Here is an 18817-nt window from a genome sequence, read left to right on the forward strand (position 1 = left end):
AAGAATTAGAATGGTTTTTTAAAATTCTCCTCTACTTCATAAACAGTAGAGAACAAACCTTCAAGAGACACTAGAGCAGGGGCTCTTAACAAATCCTAACAAATCCTTAACAAATCCTTAACAAATCTTAACAAATTAAGGGGATTTGTTCTGTGAAGTTTGGATTCAGTCACACTTGAGGACCTAGAGGGCCACATGTGGCCTCAAGGCTACAGGGTTCCCACCCCTGTAAAAGATCTTACCCTTTTAAAAGGCTGCTCGGGAACCCAGGGAATTTTATCTCTTATGTCTCTGAAGCTGTGGCTCAGTTCTCCACCGGCCACAAATATATGAAAGAGTTCTCTACCCTCAAAGCTTCACTCCCTCCAGCTATCACCATCTCTCTTCCCCTGCACTGCCAAACTCTTAGAAAGAATTATCTGTATTTGCTGCTACTATTTGTTACCAAGCCCAGTTGTCAACCCCTTGAAATCTAGCTTCTGATCCCACCACCCAAAGTGGCTCTCTCAAGAGTTATCAACCATCTCATAACTACTAAATCTAATAGCTTTTTCCTCAGGCCTCATCCTCCCTGACCTCTCTACAATTTCTAACACTGCTGACTGTCTTATGGTCCTAGTACTTCCCTTTCTTGGCTTCCATGACGCTATCTGCCTATCTATCTGACTACTCGCCTTTAGTCTTCCCTCTCAGCTCTTCATCCATCTCCTATCCCCTAAGTATGTGTCCCCCAAAGCTCTGTCCTGGTTTCCCTTCTCTGGCTATACTCTCTCCCTTGGTAATCTCAGCAGCTCCCATTAGATCGATTATCTCTAAGTAGATAACTCCCAAATCCATCCTGAATCTCTCACCTAAATTCCAATCCCCTCATTACCAAGGACTGTGAGACAGGTCTCAGCTAGTGCTCCATCAACACAAACTACGGCCCCCTCCAAACTTCCCTATTTCTGCTGAGGACACCATGATCTGGGTGGCTTCAGAGTAACCTAGATTCCTAACCTCAGAGTCATCATTGACCCTTCCTTGTCCCACATAGCCCCTACTCTGCCAGTTGCCGAGTCTCCCACACTGTACCACCATGGGACCTCTCACATTTGGCCCCCCTTTTCCTCCCACAGTCAGTGTGCTAGTTCAGGCTCCTAATTAGGATCACTGCTTCAAGTTTCTCTCCTCTCCAATCCACCCTCCATGAAACTGCCAAAATAATCTTCCAAAGACACAGGTTTGACCAAGTTATTCCTCTGCTCAAAAGCTATCCGTGGTTCCCTATTGTTTTTTTTTAAAAACCAACAAACTCTTCAGCCTGGAATTTAAAGCTGTCTTCTATCTGGTTCCAACGTACCTCTCTAACTTTATTGCATATTATTTCCTCTCATGTACTTTACTTTTTAAACAAATTGGCTTATTAGTTCTTCTTCACACTTGACAATCAATCTCTGTGAATTCATGTAAGCCATCCCCCATGCCTGGAATGTACTCCTCCCTCAGCTCCTCCTCTCAGAATCTGGATCTCCTTCCAGGCTCAGCATAGCTCCTAGGCCCCTACATGAAGCCTGTCCTGATGCCCCCATGGCCTACCTCACAAGAAAGAGTAAACATAGCTGCTCCCTCCTCCACCAAGGTTCTATTCATTTATCTATGTACCCGAGGTAGCCTCTCAGCAGAATGGAGGCTCTTTAGGGACAGTGGATCCTTGGTTTGGGTATTTGTCTCCCCAGTACCAAGCACAGTCTATGTACCAGGCAATGAAACAGTGTTTGTGGAATTAGATTGCAGAAGCTGACAAAAGCAAGAAATGTTTTGATTATCCATGTTGGTCATAAGGAACATGAAGACATGGGATATTGGTGAATCATTACCAGTTCACTTCAGAATGCATTACAATTTGATTTTTCCTGTAGTTTTTCTGTCCAAATAACATTTGGCTAAGATTGATAAGGTTAATTTCCATTCTATTCAGTTCAACAAATAGTAATTAGGCACCTACTGTATGGAAAGCACTATACTAGGGGCAGCTAGATGGTGCAGCAAGTAGAGCAACGGCCCTGGAGTCAGGAGGACCTGAGTTCAAATCTGGCCTCAGACACTTGGCACACTTACTAGCTGTGTGACCTTGGGCAAATCACTTAACCCCAATTGCCCTGCCTTCCCCTCTCAAAAAATAAAAAAAAATTTTAAAAACACTGTACTAGCATTGGGAAAGATACAAGGTTTACGGGTAAAACTTAGTCCCTGTTGTCATGGAACTCACTTTAAAGAAGGACTAATACAGAAATAGAGACAGCTCTAAAATACAATATTATAGTGTAAATACTTTGGGAGAGGCCCCAGATAATCAGACTTTCTGGAGGCCTACCTTCAAATTATCTAATTGACCAGCATGTCAGAGCTGGAAGGGACCTTAGAGGTCATCTAGTACAATGTCCTCATTTTTACAGATGAGGGCACCGAGTCCCAGAGAGTGATCTGCTCAAGGTGAAGGAGGCAATAAGCGACAGACACTCTTTCCACATCACTCTCACTTTCTGTGCTTTCCATTTCATAGGCCAAGAGCTAGAATACTCTTCCTTTAAAGGGGAATTCCAATTCTTTCAACCCAGCAAGGAAGTAATTATTACAGAACCACAGACCCTGACAGATGGTTAATTAGGCTACTTATGACGGCTACAACTAACCTTTATGAAGATGAGAAAATTCCAGTTCTAGGATGTCACACTGATTTGGGAATCTATCAGTTATAGACAACATAACATAGAACGCCGGACTTAAGGTTTGGCAAGTAAAGTATGAACTGGATAACATATTGGTTAACATGAAGAGTACACAACCATATATTTATAATTCTGTGGCTTCTTTGAAAATTCTACGTATCGTAAAAAGGAGAAACATGGTCTTACCCAGAATACAGGGCTAGAATACCTTCTTCTTTATAGATCCGGAATAAGGCATGGAACATTCCTTTATACTTTATCTCTTTAAAGCGAGCATCGATGGTTTGGCCTTGAACCTGAAGACGTGTTTTGGTAAGATCCACTGGAAAGGTTCCTGGAGAGGGAAACATCCATTCAGAGATATTTACAAGGAGTACCAGGGGCAAATCTGAGCCCAAGAATTGAGTCCAAATATATGACAATTTAAAAAAAGATTAGAAGTCACTCTCATAACCAATAGCACAAAACTGGACTAGGAGTCAATAGATCATAATTGTAACTCAAATGCTGACTAGATGTGTGATATTAGGCACATGATTGCTTTTATTGGGGCCTCGGCTTCTCCATCTATAAAATGCAAGAGTTAGACAAGATGGTCTTTCCCTTCCAGCTCTATGGTGCTGTGATTCTACACTGCAACAGAAAGCTGTCAGAGGACCAGGCTTTTTTGTGTTAAAGTGAAAAGTACTTTAATGAGATAATATATGCAAAGTACTTTGTAAACCTTAAAGTACTATTGAAATGTAAGCTATTACATTATTATAATCACAAATTACCATATTGCTAGATGACTTCTAGTATTAATACTATTGAACTCACGGTATAGCAAGATATTTTAGGCAGGGTTTTAATTCATTGCTAATTCTATAAAATGTAATCAACAACCAAAATGTTGTTTTTGTAGTATGCTATTAGGACTGAGTTTTTGTCCCACAAAATGCTCCAAAAGTCCTACAAATAAGTGCAGAATGAATACTAAGAGAGATCTGGGAATTATCTGTTGTTAAACTCAAACTCTTTTTTCATTACTGCAAACTTATAGAGGAGGTATAGATTGCCAGGCAATTGTTTTCTGCTATTCTCAGATGAACAGTCCAACCAGCCTTTCAGTTAAGAACAAGTCAATTACCAACTCCTGCTCTTTTGCAGAGATGAAGGTCCCCAGGTATAAAGCAATGCATATAATCTCAGGGGTTTTTTAATATGTTGATTGGTTTTGCTAAATTTTTTCTCTTATTCCATCAGGAGGGGGAGGGGAAGAGACACAGGGGAAGTGTTGGTGATCCAAAAAACAAAAAAGATACCAATAAAAATCTATTTAGAAAAAAAGAATGTCAATTATTTTCCACAGAATTTAGAGTTAGAGTGGACCTTGGAGATTATTTCCTTTTAGATTGTTTTGAAAATTCTAAGGGAAGCTACAAAGATAATAAGCAAGACAAAGTCCATCAAAAAGTTTATAATCTAATATGAAAAAAAGAAAATAAATAACACAAATTAGAATAGAAATGTATGAAAGGAGACTAAAGTACTACAGGATCAAATTAGGGAGACATCACTTCCAGCTTAGAAGGTGGGGAGACAAAGAGGGAGAGACAGATCACCAAATCAAGAAAGAAAGAGCCCAAAAGGTAGCATTTGACCTGATTCTTGAAGGATGGGTAGGATGTCAATAAGGGAGAGAGGCACTGGAAGCCTAAGAATCAGTTTAGATGACAAGGTTAAAAAGCATGGCTATGTTGGCATAACATCAAGGGGTCTAGTTTGGCTAGACTATAGAATATGAGGCAGTAGGTGACAAAGTCGGAAAGGCAGGTTGGGGCCAAACTGAAAGAAAGTTCTGTTTGGCTCCACTGAACTTGGTCTCTCTGGCAGTGGAGAACTCATCCCCAAATCCCAAGATCTGGTAAAATAAGTATTGTTTAGTTACACCCCTTTTTCATTGTTATAAAATCATAGACGGGGTTATTATAAATTAAATGGGTTAAACTGAAGCAAGTATTATTTCAAGGATTGTAAGTTCCCAAGATGACAGTCTTTGGTGGTCCAAGTACCAAAAAAGAAAAAAAAACCTATATAATAAGAAGCACAAGAGAAGAGATGAGAAAATGTACCACTCTCTTCAATCTAGAAGCCTAAAATCAAATAAGAGGATTTATATGAGATCCCACTGAATCTACCTAGCTTATCCAGCTCTCCATTTTCATTTCCATCACTTTGCCTTGATGACTATTGCAATTTATTGTCAGAAAGCTCAAATGTCAGAAAAGGCTCCCTTAAATCTGGTTTTTCATAGCTTCATCTGCCTACAACTAAGCACAAGTTCTATCAATGTATAGCTTAAGAGAGGCAACATGGTATACTGGAAAGAGACTAAGATTTTGAATAAGAAGCTCTGGGTTTTAAGTCTTGTCTCTGATATTTAGTCAATATGTGACCTTATCTCTCTAGGCCTCAATCAAGTGGAGATAATAGGGCTTGCCCTCACACCTCTCACAAGGTTGTTGGCTCTGTCTGAGCCCATAATTCTATCAGTGCAGGAGCTCCAGATGAAAAGATTGCATCTACTAATTTGGATCTGTAACTGAGAGTTACAGAGAGTTGCCTGGGGCACTGAGAGGTTCAGTGACCTGCCCAGGGTGTTGCACACACAGCTGGGATTGTCTGAGGCAGGACTTGAACCCTGCTTTGAAGGTCTCCCTGGCTCTGACAAGGTAAAAAAACATTCTTTATATGCCACAAAGCACCAACAGATGAAGGATTGACTGTGATGATGGTGTTGACGATGTGCTACTGTCACCTTATTTAGCTTCCCATTCCTATGGGGACCTAAGAAGAACATCTACTGTCACAATCTGTCATACTTTTCTCCCTCAAAGCTTACTTGTACAAAGCCTGAGGATGACCTCTAATAATACTATTTGTAGCAGGCAAGAATCCCTTAGAAGAAATGAAGTAGCCCCCATAATCAACAAAAGGGGGAGAAAAGCAGCACTGTGGTATCATCTCAGAAATGACCAAATGATCTCTGCTTGAATCCAAGGCAAACCATTCAACATCGCAGTAATACAAGTCTATACTCCTGACCACTGGTGCCAAAGAGGCCAAAGTTGATCAGTTCTAGGAAGACCTACAACATCTTCTAGAAATAACACCAAAAAAAATGTCACACTCATCATAGGGGATTGGAATGCTAAGATAGGAAAGCAAAAGATAATTGGAATAACAGGCAAGTTTGGCATTGGAGTACAAAATGAAGCAGGGCAGAGACTGATAAAACTTTGTCAAGATAACTCACTGGCCATATCAAACACTCTTTTTCAACAACCCAAAAGGCAACTCTACACATGGACATCACCAGATGATCAATATCGAAATCAGATTGATTCCATACTTTGCAGCCAATGGTGGAGAAGCTCTATACAGTCAGTTAAACATCTGAGAATCAACCCAATAAAGTTCATTGAGGCTCATCAACAAGTTGGCTGAAGGGGGATATATACGCTTTTGACCTCAGCTACTTTTGAAAAACATGTTTGAGATCAGAAAGGTATTAGGATCTACTTGGATAGGAATGTTCACACTGAAACAGTCCCCAAAATATTAAAGAAAATGTTTTAAGACAACCATTTCTGATACAAATGAGCTACTATATTTGTTTCCTTTGGCCTAAGTTTATAACAAAAGCCTAGAGCCAACCAACTGCTACCAGGAAAACAGATTCCAAAACTTTCACAAGATCCTTACCAAACTCTGCGACAATAGAAGCAAGGCCGCCATAGACAAAGGGTTTCCAATTCAGCCCAGACATCTCATGACCTAGAGTGGTCTCCGGTTGCTGTAAAGAAACAAATATAAGAGAGCGAAGGGGAGGGGGGACAGGAGAGAGAGAGCAGGTAGTACACTGGGAAATAACAGTGATACATGAAAAAAACCAAGTTAAACATTTGCTCATCAAAATTTATCAGAACTACTCAATGAAACAGGTCCAGGTGAAACTAGCCTCATAAGAAACCAGTAACGTATAAGAAATGACAAGCAAAATGACTTCAGAAAAACCTGCAAAGACTTACGTGAACCAACGCAAAGCAAAGTGAGCAGACCCAGGAGAAAAATGTACACAAGAACAGCAATATTGTACAATGATCCACTGTGACTAACTTAACTATTCTCAGCAATACAATGATCCAAGACAATCCCAAAGAACTCATGATGAAAAATGCTATCCACATCCAGAGAAAGAACTGATGGCGTCTGAATACAGATCAAAGTATACACTATTTTTCACTTTCTGTATTTTTAATATGTTTTTTTTCTTTTGGTTGGTGTCTTCTTTCACATGACTAATACGGAAATATGTTTTGCATGATTGCACTTGTATAAACTGTACCAAATTGCTTGCCATCTCAGAAGGGGGGAGGGGAGGAAAGGAGGGAAAGAATTTGGAACTCAATATTTTTTTTAAATGAATGCTACATGTAATTGGAAAAAAAATTAACCAGTAATGACATGAAATGAGTCACCAGGTAGCATTTCAGCCACTAGATAGTCTTGGATAGTCCTCATTTGCAAGCATCCAAGAAGAAAAAGGAAGATTTCTGCCATTAAAAACCAAGCCTTAACCCATATCTTCCACCGTATGCCTCAGTGAATTCCAGCTGGAGAGACAAACATAAAAAGGATATTAGAAAAAAATTAAATTATATATTTGTCCCAATTATGGCAGGGAGGTGAATTTTTTTTCTATTCAACAAACAGAAGAAATTAAGAACAAGGCAAATGTGCTTGATTATCAAAATGCTTTAAAAGTCCTTCACAACAACAACAAAAATGAAATAAGAGAAAAAACAGATTATTTTTAAAAAATTACAGCAAACATGTCAAAGAAAACAACATCTAAAATACATTAGGAACCGTTAAAAATTAACAAAAGGAACTCCCAGTCCATGATCAAAATCTATGAAGAGACAATTTTAAAGAGGAATCATAATTTGTTAACAACCACTTGAAAAAATGCTTGACTGTACTCACTAATAATGGAATGCAAATTAAACCAACTTTGAGGTACCATCTCACACCTATCAAATTCGAAAAAAATAAAACAAAACAATGCTGGGAGGGAGACGGGAAGATCGGAGAGAAGCAGGTACATGCATCCGGTGCTGGTGGTATTAAACACCTGTAGAATTTCGAGGAGAAAACAAACTGGTAGTATAAGTATACAGAATGTCGAGAAGATATCCTGAAGGCATTTTCGGGGGAAAAAACAGTTCTCTATTCAAAGACTTTCATGATTCTCATAGCAGCATTATATGTAATTACTACAAAACAGAAATAATCCAAACTTCAAAGAATTGGATCGTGGTTAAATAACTTACAGCACATTAATACTACAGAATGCTATAATACATTTTTGAGAACTATAAAGAAATCTGGAAATACCTTTATGAAATATAATGCAAATTTTAAAAAAGAAAACCCAGAAGAGCATCTACATTATATCCATATTAGGAAAAGGGAGTGACTGCAGACTCATGCCATTTTATGCATTTAAATCAGTCTAATTGTACATAAACACATTTAGTTATTCGTGTTGAGAGTCAATATGAAGTTTTCACTAAATAATTCCATTTTTAGAAAGCCCAACTTTCCCTTACTGATCCATCACCACCTCCTCCACCACCACCACCACAACCTCTCTGGCTTCATCAGCAGTACCCTCCTCCTTTTGCCTGCTGCAGACCCACACACAGATGTCTAACCTAAACTTGTCTGCGGTATGAGAGACTTAAAAGCTAGACCTTAGAGCTGAAGTAACTCACAATCCCCATTCCTGTTATTCCGTCGATTGCGTTCAGGTAGAAAGCATTAACTTATCCCACTATTGTGGGGGGCTTTCAAGGAATAAAAGAGGTCCTTCTTTCCTGTTGTCTACGCTGTCTTGCAGGCTCCGAGCTATGGGACTGTAGTCCTTCTGCCTGGTCCTTCTTATTTCTATCCTCCAGCTGTGGGATGAAACTATTATCTTTTCAACATCCTCCTCCCACCATCCTGTCCCAGGAGGAATGAGAGGAACAACGAGGATGGGGGGGGGAACAACGTTATCTCCTCTTTGGCTTATAACATAAGAGATGTCCTTTTTCTTTTATCTGGACTAACACACCCTGGGTCATTCTCTTCTCTTTTTTGGCCTAGTTCCTCTCCGTTTCTTGACTTTATCCACAACTCCTCCCTTTTGATATTCTACATTTGATTCTCTGTTGCTTCCTTTGTCCTTTGTTCATTCTTTCTGTTTCAGCTCTTTCTTTTGGGGGGGGGGCAGGAGAAGAGGGGATCTTTCAATTTTTAAAAACTATTTCATAGAAACGGTTTGATGCTTTCTTAAACACTGACACTCCCCAATAACTTCAAACCTGAAGCCGATCCCTACATTTCCCAGTCTCTCCAGAGAGAGACTGGGTTTTTACATAGAGAATTGTCTGCAACCAAAGCGAGGCAGAGAAATCTTCCCCACAGGCAGGTAAAATTGAAGTTTTCAATAAATGCCAATCTATTGTGGGCCAAGAAGGAGGTCTACATTCTAGTAGTATGGAAGCTTCCTTTAAAAAACATGCAGCACAGCTATGGGCCTACTTGGCATGGATTGGCCTTTGGGGTACAAGGATGCTGTAAAAGATAAGTCTAAAAGATACAGCAGCAACAGGCAGAGCAAGGAGGCTTCTCTACACAATAATTTGTTCAGCTACATCCCCACACACTGATGAAAATGCCATTAGTAATGCTTTTGTAATACAAATAATAGTATAGATAGAAGAGCCTGATACAGAAGAACAAACGCTGCAGTGGGAGGCAGAAGAGCCCAGCTCTGCTCCCCATTAGCTGTGGAACCTTGCAAAAGTCAACACAGCCTTCCTAGGCCTTCGTTTCTTTATCGGGAAAGTCTCATCCATTCCTAATGTTCCGTGATCTGCATGCTGTGGGAGCAGGAAAAGACCCTGCACACTCCCTGCAATGACTCAGCCGAGGGGGCGTTGTCTCCTCAAGATACAAGTACAAAACATCGTCTCCATTCCCAGGGGATAGTGGAAGAGACCCCACCAAACAGACCTATTTCCTTAGTAAATGCTTGGGACAACTATCTTATTTCTCCCTGAGACCCTCCATTTTTCAGGACCTGAATTTACTTGTTGTATACCTACCAAGGGATCACTTCATTTTTGCCCAAACACCTGGCATGGCACCCTATACATAGTAGGTGCTTACGGATTGTTGAATTGAATGCCCTTTTACCAGAAGTCCCTCACACCTATTTAAAAAATCTAACTGGGCAGGACTCAGAGTTTCTGAGCAAAGGTCCAGAACATGGGAATGAGCATGGTAAATGCCTAATACAATAAGGAGATGAATGTAACTGGAGCAATTTCACAGGGCATAAGGATAAACAGGGCTCCTGGAGTACCAAGCAGAGTAACTTGGCCATGATATGGTAGACACTAAGAAGATAATGTAGGGTCTTTAGCAGAGGAATGACCTGATCAAAGAGGGGCTTTAGGAAGAGTTTAGCTGTAGCATGTAAAAAGAATAAATTGGCATTCAAGAGACAATGGAGAATGGCTTAGACATAGTTATATACATTATATAAATAGCATATACATGTAGTAGTATTGATAGCATACGGTAATAAAAGAGGGGCAGCGTGGCATAGTGGATAGAGAACCACCCTCATAGTCAGAGAGACCTGGGTTCAAGTCTTGCCTCTGACATATACTGTGTGACAGTGACAGTGGCTGTTTTGACAGTCACAATATCTCTATGTCTCAGGAAACTAAGAACAGTTGCAGATCTGCATTGGTGGAGCAGTCTCCTGATCAGGGATTCCCTATGCTAACGAAAATCCAAGTCCAGACAAAAAAACCAGCAATAACAAGGCACATTTCCTCCCGCTGTTTTAGTAATCAAGGCTTGAATTGATGAGAGTTTGGACTTGGTTTATGGCAATGAAAACAGAAATGAAGGACCAAACCCAACAGCCATTTTAAAGGAAAATAAACAAGACTTAGCAGACAATACACATAAGGATGAAGAAAAGGGAAGAGTCAAAGATGACCCTGGGGTCATAGACCATTCAATTCAATCCAAACTTTTTTCAAGCACCTACTATGTGCAAGGCCCTGTGATAGGCACTAGGGATAAAGACAAAAAGAAAACTGTCCCTGATCTCAAAGAGCTTACAATTCTATTTGGGGGATACAACATGTGTACAGCTAAATAAATAAAAGATAATTTAATGAGGGAAAGAGTTACTACATCTGGAGAGAGGGAGATCAGGAATGGTCAGGAGGTAGCACTTAAGCTGAGCCTTGAAGAAAGATAAGGACTTTAAAACATGGCAGCAAGGAGGGAGTATATTTCAGGCATCGGGTATAGCCTAGGCTATGGAGTTGTTTGGGGGATAGCTAGTAGGCCAGTTTGGCTGGGAAGTGAAGTACAAAGAACCAGAAGAACCACTTATACAGTGACTACAATAATGTGTAATAAAATGAAGAAAAAAACAACAAAAGACTTCAGAATAGTTATCAATGCAATGACCAAACAGGACTTCAGAAAACTGCCAGTGAAGCAAGCCTCCCACCTCTCAATTGAAAGATGGGGAACAATGAGTCTAGAATGAGGCATACATCTTTGGACATGACTAACTAATTGATTTGTTTTGCTCAACTGTCATAAGGGAGGAGGAGTCATCAGGCAGCATTTTTTTGTGTTTTTGAAAAAGATTATCACAAAACATTTACAAAGAACAAAAGAAAGTACAGAATATAGGTTTGGAAAGGTAGTGGGAACCAGATTGTAAAAGGCTTTTAAGTGTAAAGCTGAGGAGGCTGTGTTTTATCCCAGAGGCAAGAGGAAGCCACTGAAAATTTCTGAGCAGGGGAATAACACAGTTAGATCTGTGCTTTAGGAACAGTAATTTGGTGGCTTTGAGGAGGGTGGATTAAATAGGGGAAAGGCTAGAAGCAAAGATACCAATTAAAAAGCAGTAATCCAGGCAAGATGCAATGAGGATCTGAATTTGAGTAGTGGTCATGGGAATAGAGAGAAGACCAATGTAGGAGCTGCTGTGGAGGTAGAATTGAAACTGCACTAAGACTTTCAGACTACCTGGAGTTAACAAGGGCCTAAACAATGACCTTAAGCACCTGTTCAGGAAAACTTGTCAGAAAACCATTCTTATCAATATCCTTCCTCAACTTCTGGACCTAATCCCTAACCATGGAGGTTCTAGTTCTTCCACTTATTGCCTGTGTGACCTTGGGCAAGTCACTACTTTCCTGGGCCTGAGTTTCTGAGTAAAGTGAAATGACTGGATTAGATTTCTAAGGTCCTTGCCACCTTGAAATCTAGAATTCTAGGATAAGAAAGAAGGAACAGCAAGGGTACCACTAACAGAAAACGGTACTTATGGTCACATTTCTATTGCAACCTAACCTGATAAAGTATTGTTGGCAAGAATAAGCTTATTACTATGAGGAATATACTCCAAGGGGATCAAAGAGAAGAGCGAAAGGTACCCTCAAAATAAGCACTATGTGACTTTCAGTGGTAGTTGAGCAAAGTGGATGGCCATTAATTGGTGAATGGCTATACAATGTGTGACTGTCAAGGACTTTTGTGCTGTAAAAATGACAAATATGAAGAATTCAGGGAAATTTGGCACAAGTTTTATGAAAATGATACAGAATGATAAGCAGATCCAGGAGAACAATTTACGCAATGACCACAACAAAGTGAAGAACAACATCAAAAGACATGAGAACTCTGATCAATGCAATGCTCACTCATGACTTTAGAGGTGAAGCATACCTTCCTGAGAGAGAAGAAATGGGCTATTGGAATGGTATGAGGCGTATGCTGGCAACTAAGTTATGCAGTGGTATTTGATCTCAGCTACTTAGTAGTTGTGTGATCTTGGGCAAGTCACTTAACCTCTCTGCCTCAATTTTCTTAATTGTAAAATGAGGATAACAATAGCATGTCCCACAGTTGTTATGAGGATCAAAGTGCTTAGCACAGTGCCTGGCATATAATGGGCCCTATAGAAATGCTAGCTATTATTAAATACAGCCAATATTAAATTGTTTTGCTTAACTGAATTTTTTTTATCAAATTAACAGAAATCTGCCTTCTTTCTCTCTCACCCTCTCTCAATTGAGAAAGCAAGAAAAATAAGACCCTTGTTACAAACATATTTGGTTGAGCAAACTCCCACATTGGCCATGTCCAAAAAAAAATAGATCTCAATCTGCAGTCTGACTCTATCATCTCTCCATCAGGAGGTGAGTAGTATCTTAACTGAATTAGGAAGGTAGGTGGCATAGTAGATAGAGTAGTGGACCTGGAGTCAGAAAGACCTGAGTTCAAATCCAGCCTCAGACACTTACAATCTCTGTGATCCTGGGCAAGGCACTTACCTTGTCCCAGCCTTGTTTCCCTAACTGTAAAATGGGGATCCTAACAGCACCTACTCCATAGAGTTGTTGTGAGGGTCAAATGAGATATTTGTAAAGGGCTTGGCATACAGCATGAGCTTTAAAAATGCTTGTTCCCTTCCCCTCTTCCTTTGCTGCAAAGGAGGGTTCCGTTGGAGGAGAGCAGAATCACCTTAAAGGAGTGTTTCTTAGGATACATTACCCCTGTCGGGTAACATGTTCATAGCAATGGGACTCTTGAATGCCTTAATCCAAAGGAATGGCTAATGTGGGAATTTCGATATCGGTAACAGAGTAATGGATTCGAGATTTGGGGGCTGGGGGAAGCATTGAAATGGAAGGCAAAAGTCCTGAATTCTAGTCGTGGCTATACCATGGCCTAGCTTTTGTGACCTTGGGCACTTCCACTCCCTCTCTCGGAGCCTCAGTTTCCTCTACTAAACCAGAATAATAATCCCTGCACTGCCTTCCTCGAAGGGGTGTTTCAAGGAAAGGGGACGTGAAATGTGAGCTCTTTCTAGCCGAGTCCCCACTAGGCAGGCGCCTGTTTGCTCGCTTCGTCCTCGGCCTCCGCGTCAGCCCAGGCCGGCACGTGGGCTGGGGCAGGGAAGAAAGGACGCTACCCCCAGGACCAGCAGCAGGAGCAGCAGTGCTGGCCAGCTCCTCGGACACGTGCAAGGGCCCGACCGGCCGGCAGGGAGGGGGAGGGACCGGGAGGGGAGGGGAGGCGCCCAGCTGGCTGCCAGGCCCGGTGGGGTGAAGAGCTGGTGGGAGCAGAAATGGGATCGAGCCCAGGGCGGACGGATGCACGGACGGCCCGGGCCCGCGGGGGGGCGGCCACTCACCGGCTCGGGTTCATCAGTCCACGACGGGACCGGAGACGGGGCTGGAGAGGGGTCGGTAGATTCTTACGGGCGAAGACACCGCAACGCCGACCCGGAAGCGGAGTGGAGCACCCGACGGAAGTGGCCAAGCTGTTGCCAAGGCAACATTGGCCGGGGGGGGGGGGGGTGGGATTAGGAGGGGGGGGTCCCCCATCAGTGACTGGTTCACCCGAAATCCCGTGAGCCGAAGCCGAGCAGGGAAAGGAGGGATGGAGGCGGGGCAGCCTGGCTTCTACGGAGGGAGAGGTTCACTCCTCACCGGGGAAGGGGGCAACGTCACGTCAAATCATGTTATGTCATTTGACGTCACGTCCCTGTGCGTCTGCCGCCCCGGGGGGGTTGCTGAACCTGGGTCCGCGGGGGAGGGGGCCAGAAAAGGAGAGGGGCATTTGAGGAGGGGTGCGGGAAAGAGCCCAGGTGGCGCTTGTGCACCTGCTGGGGAGGCCCCAGGGGGCTGGTTCCAAGCGGAATGAATTCATAAAGCTCATTCCTATTTCTGTCTCCCTCGGAGGTTTACCGCTTCCTCACAACCACCTGGGAGTGACAGGAGACGAACATGGTCATCCGTATTTTGCAAAGGAAGAAACTGTCCCACAAAGGGGAGGGTATTCAGCCCAGGTGATATAACAGCTGGGCATTGTGGGAGATGAGAAGCAGCAACCGAAGACTTGGGTTCAAATCCTGTCTACTACTACCTCTGGGTTACTCTTTGTCATACCATTTCTCCTCTCTGTAAAAATGAGGAGACAGGACTGAATGGCCCCTCGAGTCCTTTTCCCCCACTCTAGATCTGTTTCTCTTATAATTCTGTCATCTCACCTCCCAGCGTTTCAGTTTCCCATCTGTAAAATGTCCTGGAAACTCCTATTATCTTATCAGGTAGCATTACACACACAAACTCGCCCCACACCACATCCCAGGTTTTGTTCTGGGAATTTCCACTCTAGGTAAACACAACGGATTAGAGTATTGAAAGATTAAGGGGTGAAGAGGAAAAGACATTGGAGGAGACCCAGATTCATCCTTAAGCCCCATATTTCAAAAACAATATGTGAAGCAATGATGGCCCTGCAGTCTCTGGGTACAGTGAATGATTACCTATCTCATCTCCCTCAGAGCTCTCCTAAGAATTTATTTGTTCTTCTCTCATGCAATTATGTACTTTGTAAAAAATCTGGGTTATCTGTGGGTCTTCCACCCTTACTAAATTGCGAGTTTCTTGAGGAAAAGGAACTGTGATTTTATCCTTATACCTCCTTCAGCATTGAGAATGTTGGCTTAGTAAATATTGGTTCATGAGGAGCCCGCAAATAGTTCCAGTGGCCCCTTCTCTCCATCTTTTCATTTCTATGCACCTTTCTTCCAAATGACCAATAAAATAATAAACCATTAGGTAACAATCAAAAAGGAGGCAAAAGAAAACAAAATTATCAAAATCAAAAAATGGGAAAGGGAAAATCACAATGAACAAAGGAAATTATTGGAAAATAATATAGTTATATGCCAACAAAACCAATAATGTAACAGAAATGTACAAGATGCTATGCCATGGTGAAGAGATCCAGTCTGAACCTGAGTTGCATCATCTAAAAGAAATGGAAATTGAAGGGATGCCCATAAATTGGGGAATGGCTAAACAAGTTGTGATCTATGATTGTAATGAAATACTACTGTGCTATAAAATGATTTTAGAAAAACATGGAAAGACTTTATGAAATAATGAAGAGTGAAATGAGCAGAACCAAGAGAACATTGTATGCAATGACAGCAATATTATCCAAAGAATAAGTGTGAATGACTAAGTTATTCTGAGTATTATAAATACTCAAATCAACTACAAAGGACATATGAAGGAAGATGCTATCCACCTCCAGAGAAAGAACTGATAAATAAAAGTGTGCATAGAATGGCTTTACATATATCTGTGTGTGTTTATCCATGTCAAATGGTGGCCTTCTCTAATGTGGGGTGGGGAGGGAGGGAGACTGTTCTGAACTCAAAATGCAACAAAAAATTTTTTTTAATAAATTAAAGCAGCCAACTGCTTTCCTCAAGTCAGAAAAAAACCAGCATATTGTATTGAATTACAATCATGTTAATATGGAAGTACAAAAGGTCAAGACTATCGGGAAATTATGAAAAAGAAAGAAAGTGTACTTCCCCCCACCCTCCTCCCCCTCCCTATTTCTCCCTCCTTTTCCCATCTTCTTTTCCCTCTCCTTCAGTTCCTCACCTTCCTTAGCTCCTTCTAGCTCTTTTCCTCTTCTTATTCCTCACCTTTCACCTTCATTTTTCTTCTTTTTTCTCTTTTTCTTTCTTCTTCCTTTTTCTTCTCCTCTTTTCCCCTTTATCCTGCCCTTCATTTGTCTTTTCTTGGCCTTTTCTCTTTTTCTTTCTTTTCCTTCTTAATGCCATCTTTCCCTTTTCTCTCCTCTGTCCCTTCTTTACTCTTTCTTTACATTTTCTCTTTCCTCTCCATCCTTCACCCTGTCCTTCCCTTTTCCCAACTTCATACTTTCCTTCTCTCTTCTCATTCCCCTTTCTTCCTTCCATTTCTATTCCTTGAACCCTGTTTTCTTCCTCTTTCATTTCTCAGAGTTCCTCTTCCTCTTTTCCAGTTGACTTACCCCTCTAAGAATAGGTATTTTGTGTTTTCATGTCAATTTGGTCCTGGGAAAATTCTTTTCTCTCTCCCTTCCAGTCTCCCGCTTTTTTCTCCCACCCCCAAACTGGGGCTCATGTGCATGGCAAATTGTGAGCTATATTCTGAGAATCCAGTCATCACTATACCCCAGCCTACTTTTCCCAAGCCCGAGTCTCCCTGCAGCAGAGAGCATTGTATCAAAAGAGGACATCCAGCAGTTCCGACATCTCAATGTAATTTCCCTTGTCCGTTCTCTACAGCCTTCCTGGAAAGCTGGAACAGAGTTGGTGCATCTGAGAATGCCCCCAGAATCAACTTAGCACACCACTCCTTTCCCCCTCCCCCCCAGTGCTGAGATAGATCTGACAATCCTCCAAGCAGACTTTTGGAAGGCCTAGTTGGCACAATTACTTCCAACAAGTGGGGCTCTCCCACCTTCCTGAGGGCAATGAGAATTTGGACAAACTCATCAACAATGATGGAGCAGACAGGTGGATGGACCCCTGACATTGAGCAGAGCTTCCAAGAACTTCCTACCCTATGGAAGGCTCAAAATCATCTTATCCAATGAGGACAAGATATATAACCAGAATGAGTTGATTGCTTACCACACTAGGCACCAAACTGGGAAAATGCAAGTCAGGAAGCAGGTATCTAGCCACATCCAGGTGCTGACCCATTGCAAAACCCAGGAGATCCAAACCAAGTTAAAAGAGCAGGTAGATGAGGAATGAGGACAAAGTCCTGCAGAATATGGCTATCAGGTCATCTGCTTAGACCAGCTTTGCTACAACTTTCCACAATAAAAATGGTCTTTACCCAGAACTGGCCTACCCAGAATCTCAGGGTTTTGTCAAGGAGCTATTTCAGGCCAAACCAGAGCTTCCCACAATGTGAAAACTTTCAACAAACCTAGGCTGTTCTACCTTTTCTCCCTCTGCCAGAGTTTGAGTCTCCTTATGGGCCCACCCTATCTCCATAAACCCTTCCTCTGAGAAGTCTGACATCCAAAAATTTATGAGAAACTGACACAAATTTGTAAGAGTAAAATCCCTTCTCTACTGCATAAGAAGACAGATGATTCAAACAGACACTCCTAAGAAGAAAAAATTATCACCGACTACACAAAACTTTTCAAAATATCTAATAACTATATCATCTCTGATCTGCCCACTTCATTCCCCTAGTTAGTAACTTTAAGTAGCTCCCTGTTGCCTCTCTTATAAAATCCAAACTCTTCTGTTTAGCTTTTAAAGCCCTTCCAAACCTGGCCCCAGCCTGTGTTTACAGCCTCATCATACATTACTCCTGCTCCTGAACTCTGCAACCAAGCCAAACTGGAATTTTCTCTGTTTCACACACACAGAACTCCATCTCCCATCACCAGCCTTTACATTGGATATTTGCTCTTCCTGGAATGCATTTCCTCCTCACCTAGATTTCATAGAATCCCTCTCTTCCTTCAACATAAAGCCCAAGCCCCCTCTTCTAAATGAAACCTTTCATGATCCCCTCATGGGCTAGTACTCTCCTTTTTCCTTCCCCAACTACCTTGTATTTATTTGCATTTATTCTCTGCATATTTATTCTGTCTATAGTCATATGTATATTTGTCTCCCCCATTAGAATGTAAGTTCCTTGAAGTACAGATTATTTCTTTATATTTGTATCTTACTGCCCAAAACAATGTCTGGCATATAGTAGGAGCTTGTTATTTGATAGAAAATCAGAGAAATGCAAATCAAAACAATTCTGAGATCATACCTAATACTTGTCATGTTGATAATGGTAAAATAAAAGATGAAAAAATATTTCCTGCCATGGCTATGGTAAACATAGACACACTATCATGCTGTTGATGGAGTTTTGAACTGGTCCAACATTTTTGGAAAACAATATGGAATAATCATTCAATAAGAATTACAAAGATGTATATACCCTTAAACCCATTGGTCTTGGGACTGTATCAACAAGGAATTTATTGAGAGAGGTAAAAAGAGCTATCTGTACAATAATATTCTTAATAGCACAACTTATAATAGCAAAAACTTGGAAAATAGCTAGGTACCCACTGATTGGTGAACAGCTGAA

General features: G+C 41.4%; 1 protein-coding gene across 1 annotated transcript in view; it reads right to left on the minus strand.

Annotated features, from left to right (window-relative positions):
- The window catches only part of SLC25A14 (solute carrier family 25 member 14), a 24883-nt gene extending 10736 nt beyond the window's left edge, over positions 1-14147 (minus strand). The window contains exons 1-3 of the mRNA XM_036740127.1: positions 14044-14147; positions 6459-6549; positions 2898-3045 (exon numbers count right to left, since the gene is read on the minus strand). Coding sequence (XP_036596022.1) covers positions 2898-3045; positions 6459-6522 — 212 coding nt within the window. The 5' untranslated portion in view covers positions 6523-6549; positions 14044-14147. The remainder of the gene's footprint in view (positions 1-2897; positions 3046-6458; positions 6550-14043) is intronic.
- Between the last annotated feature and the right edge of the window lie 4670 nt (positions 14148-18817).

The sequence above is a fragment of the Trichosurus vulpecula genome, chromosome X (genome assembly GCF_011100635.1).
Source record: "Trichosurus vulpecula isolate mTriVul1 chromosome X, mTriVul1.pri, whole genome shotgun sequence".
In the NCBI taxonomy this organism is placed as follows: domain Eukaryota; kingdom Metazoa; phylum Chordata; class Mammalia; order Diprotodontia; family Phalangeridae; genus Trichosurus; species Trichosurus vulpecula.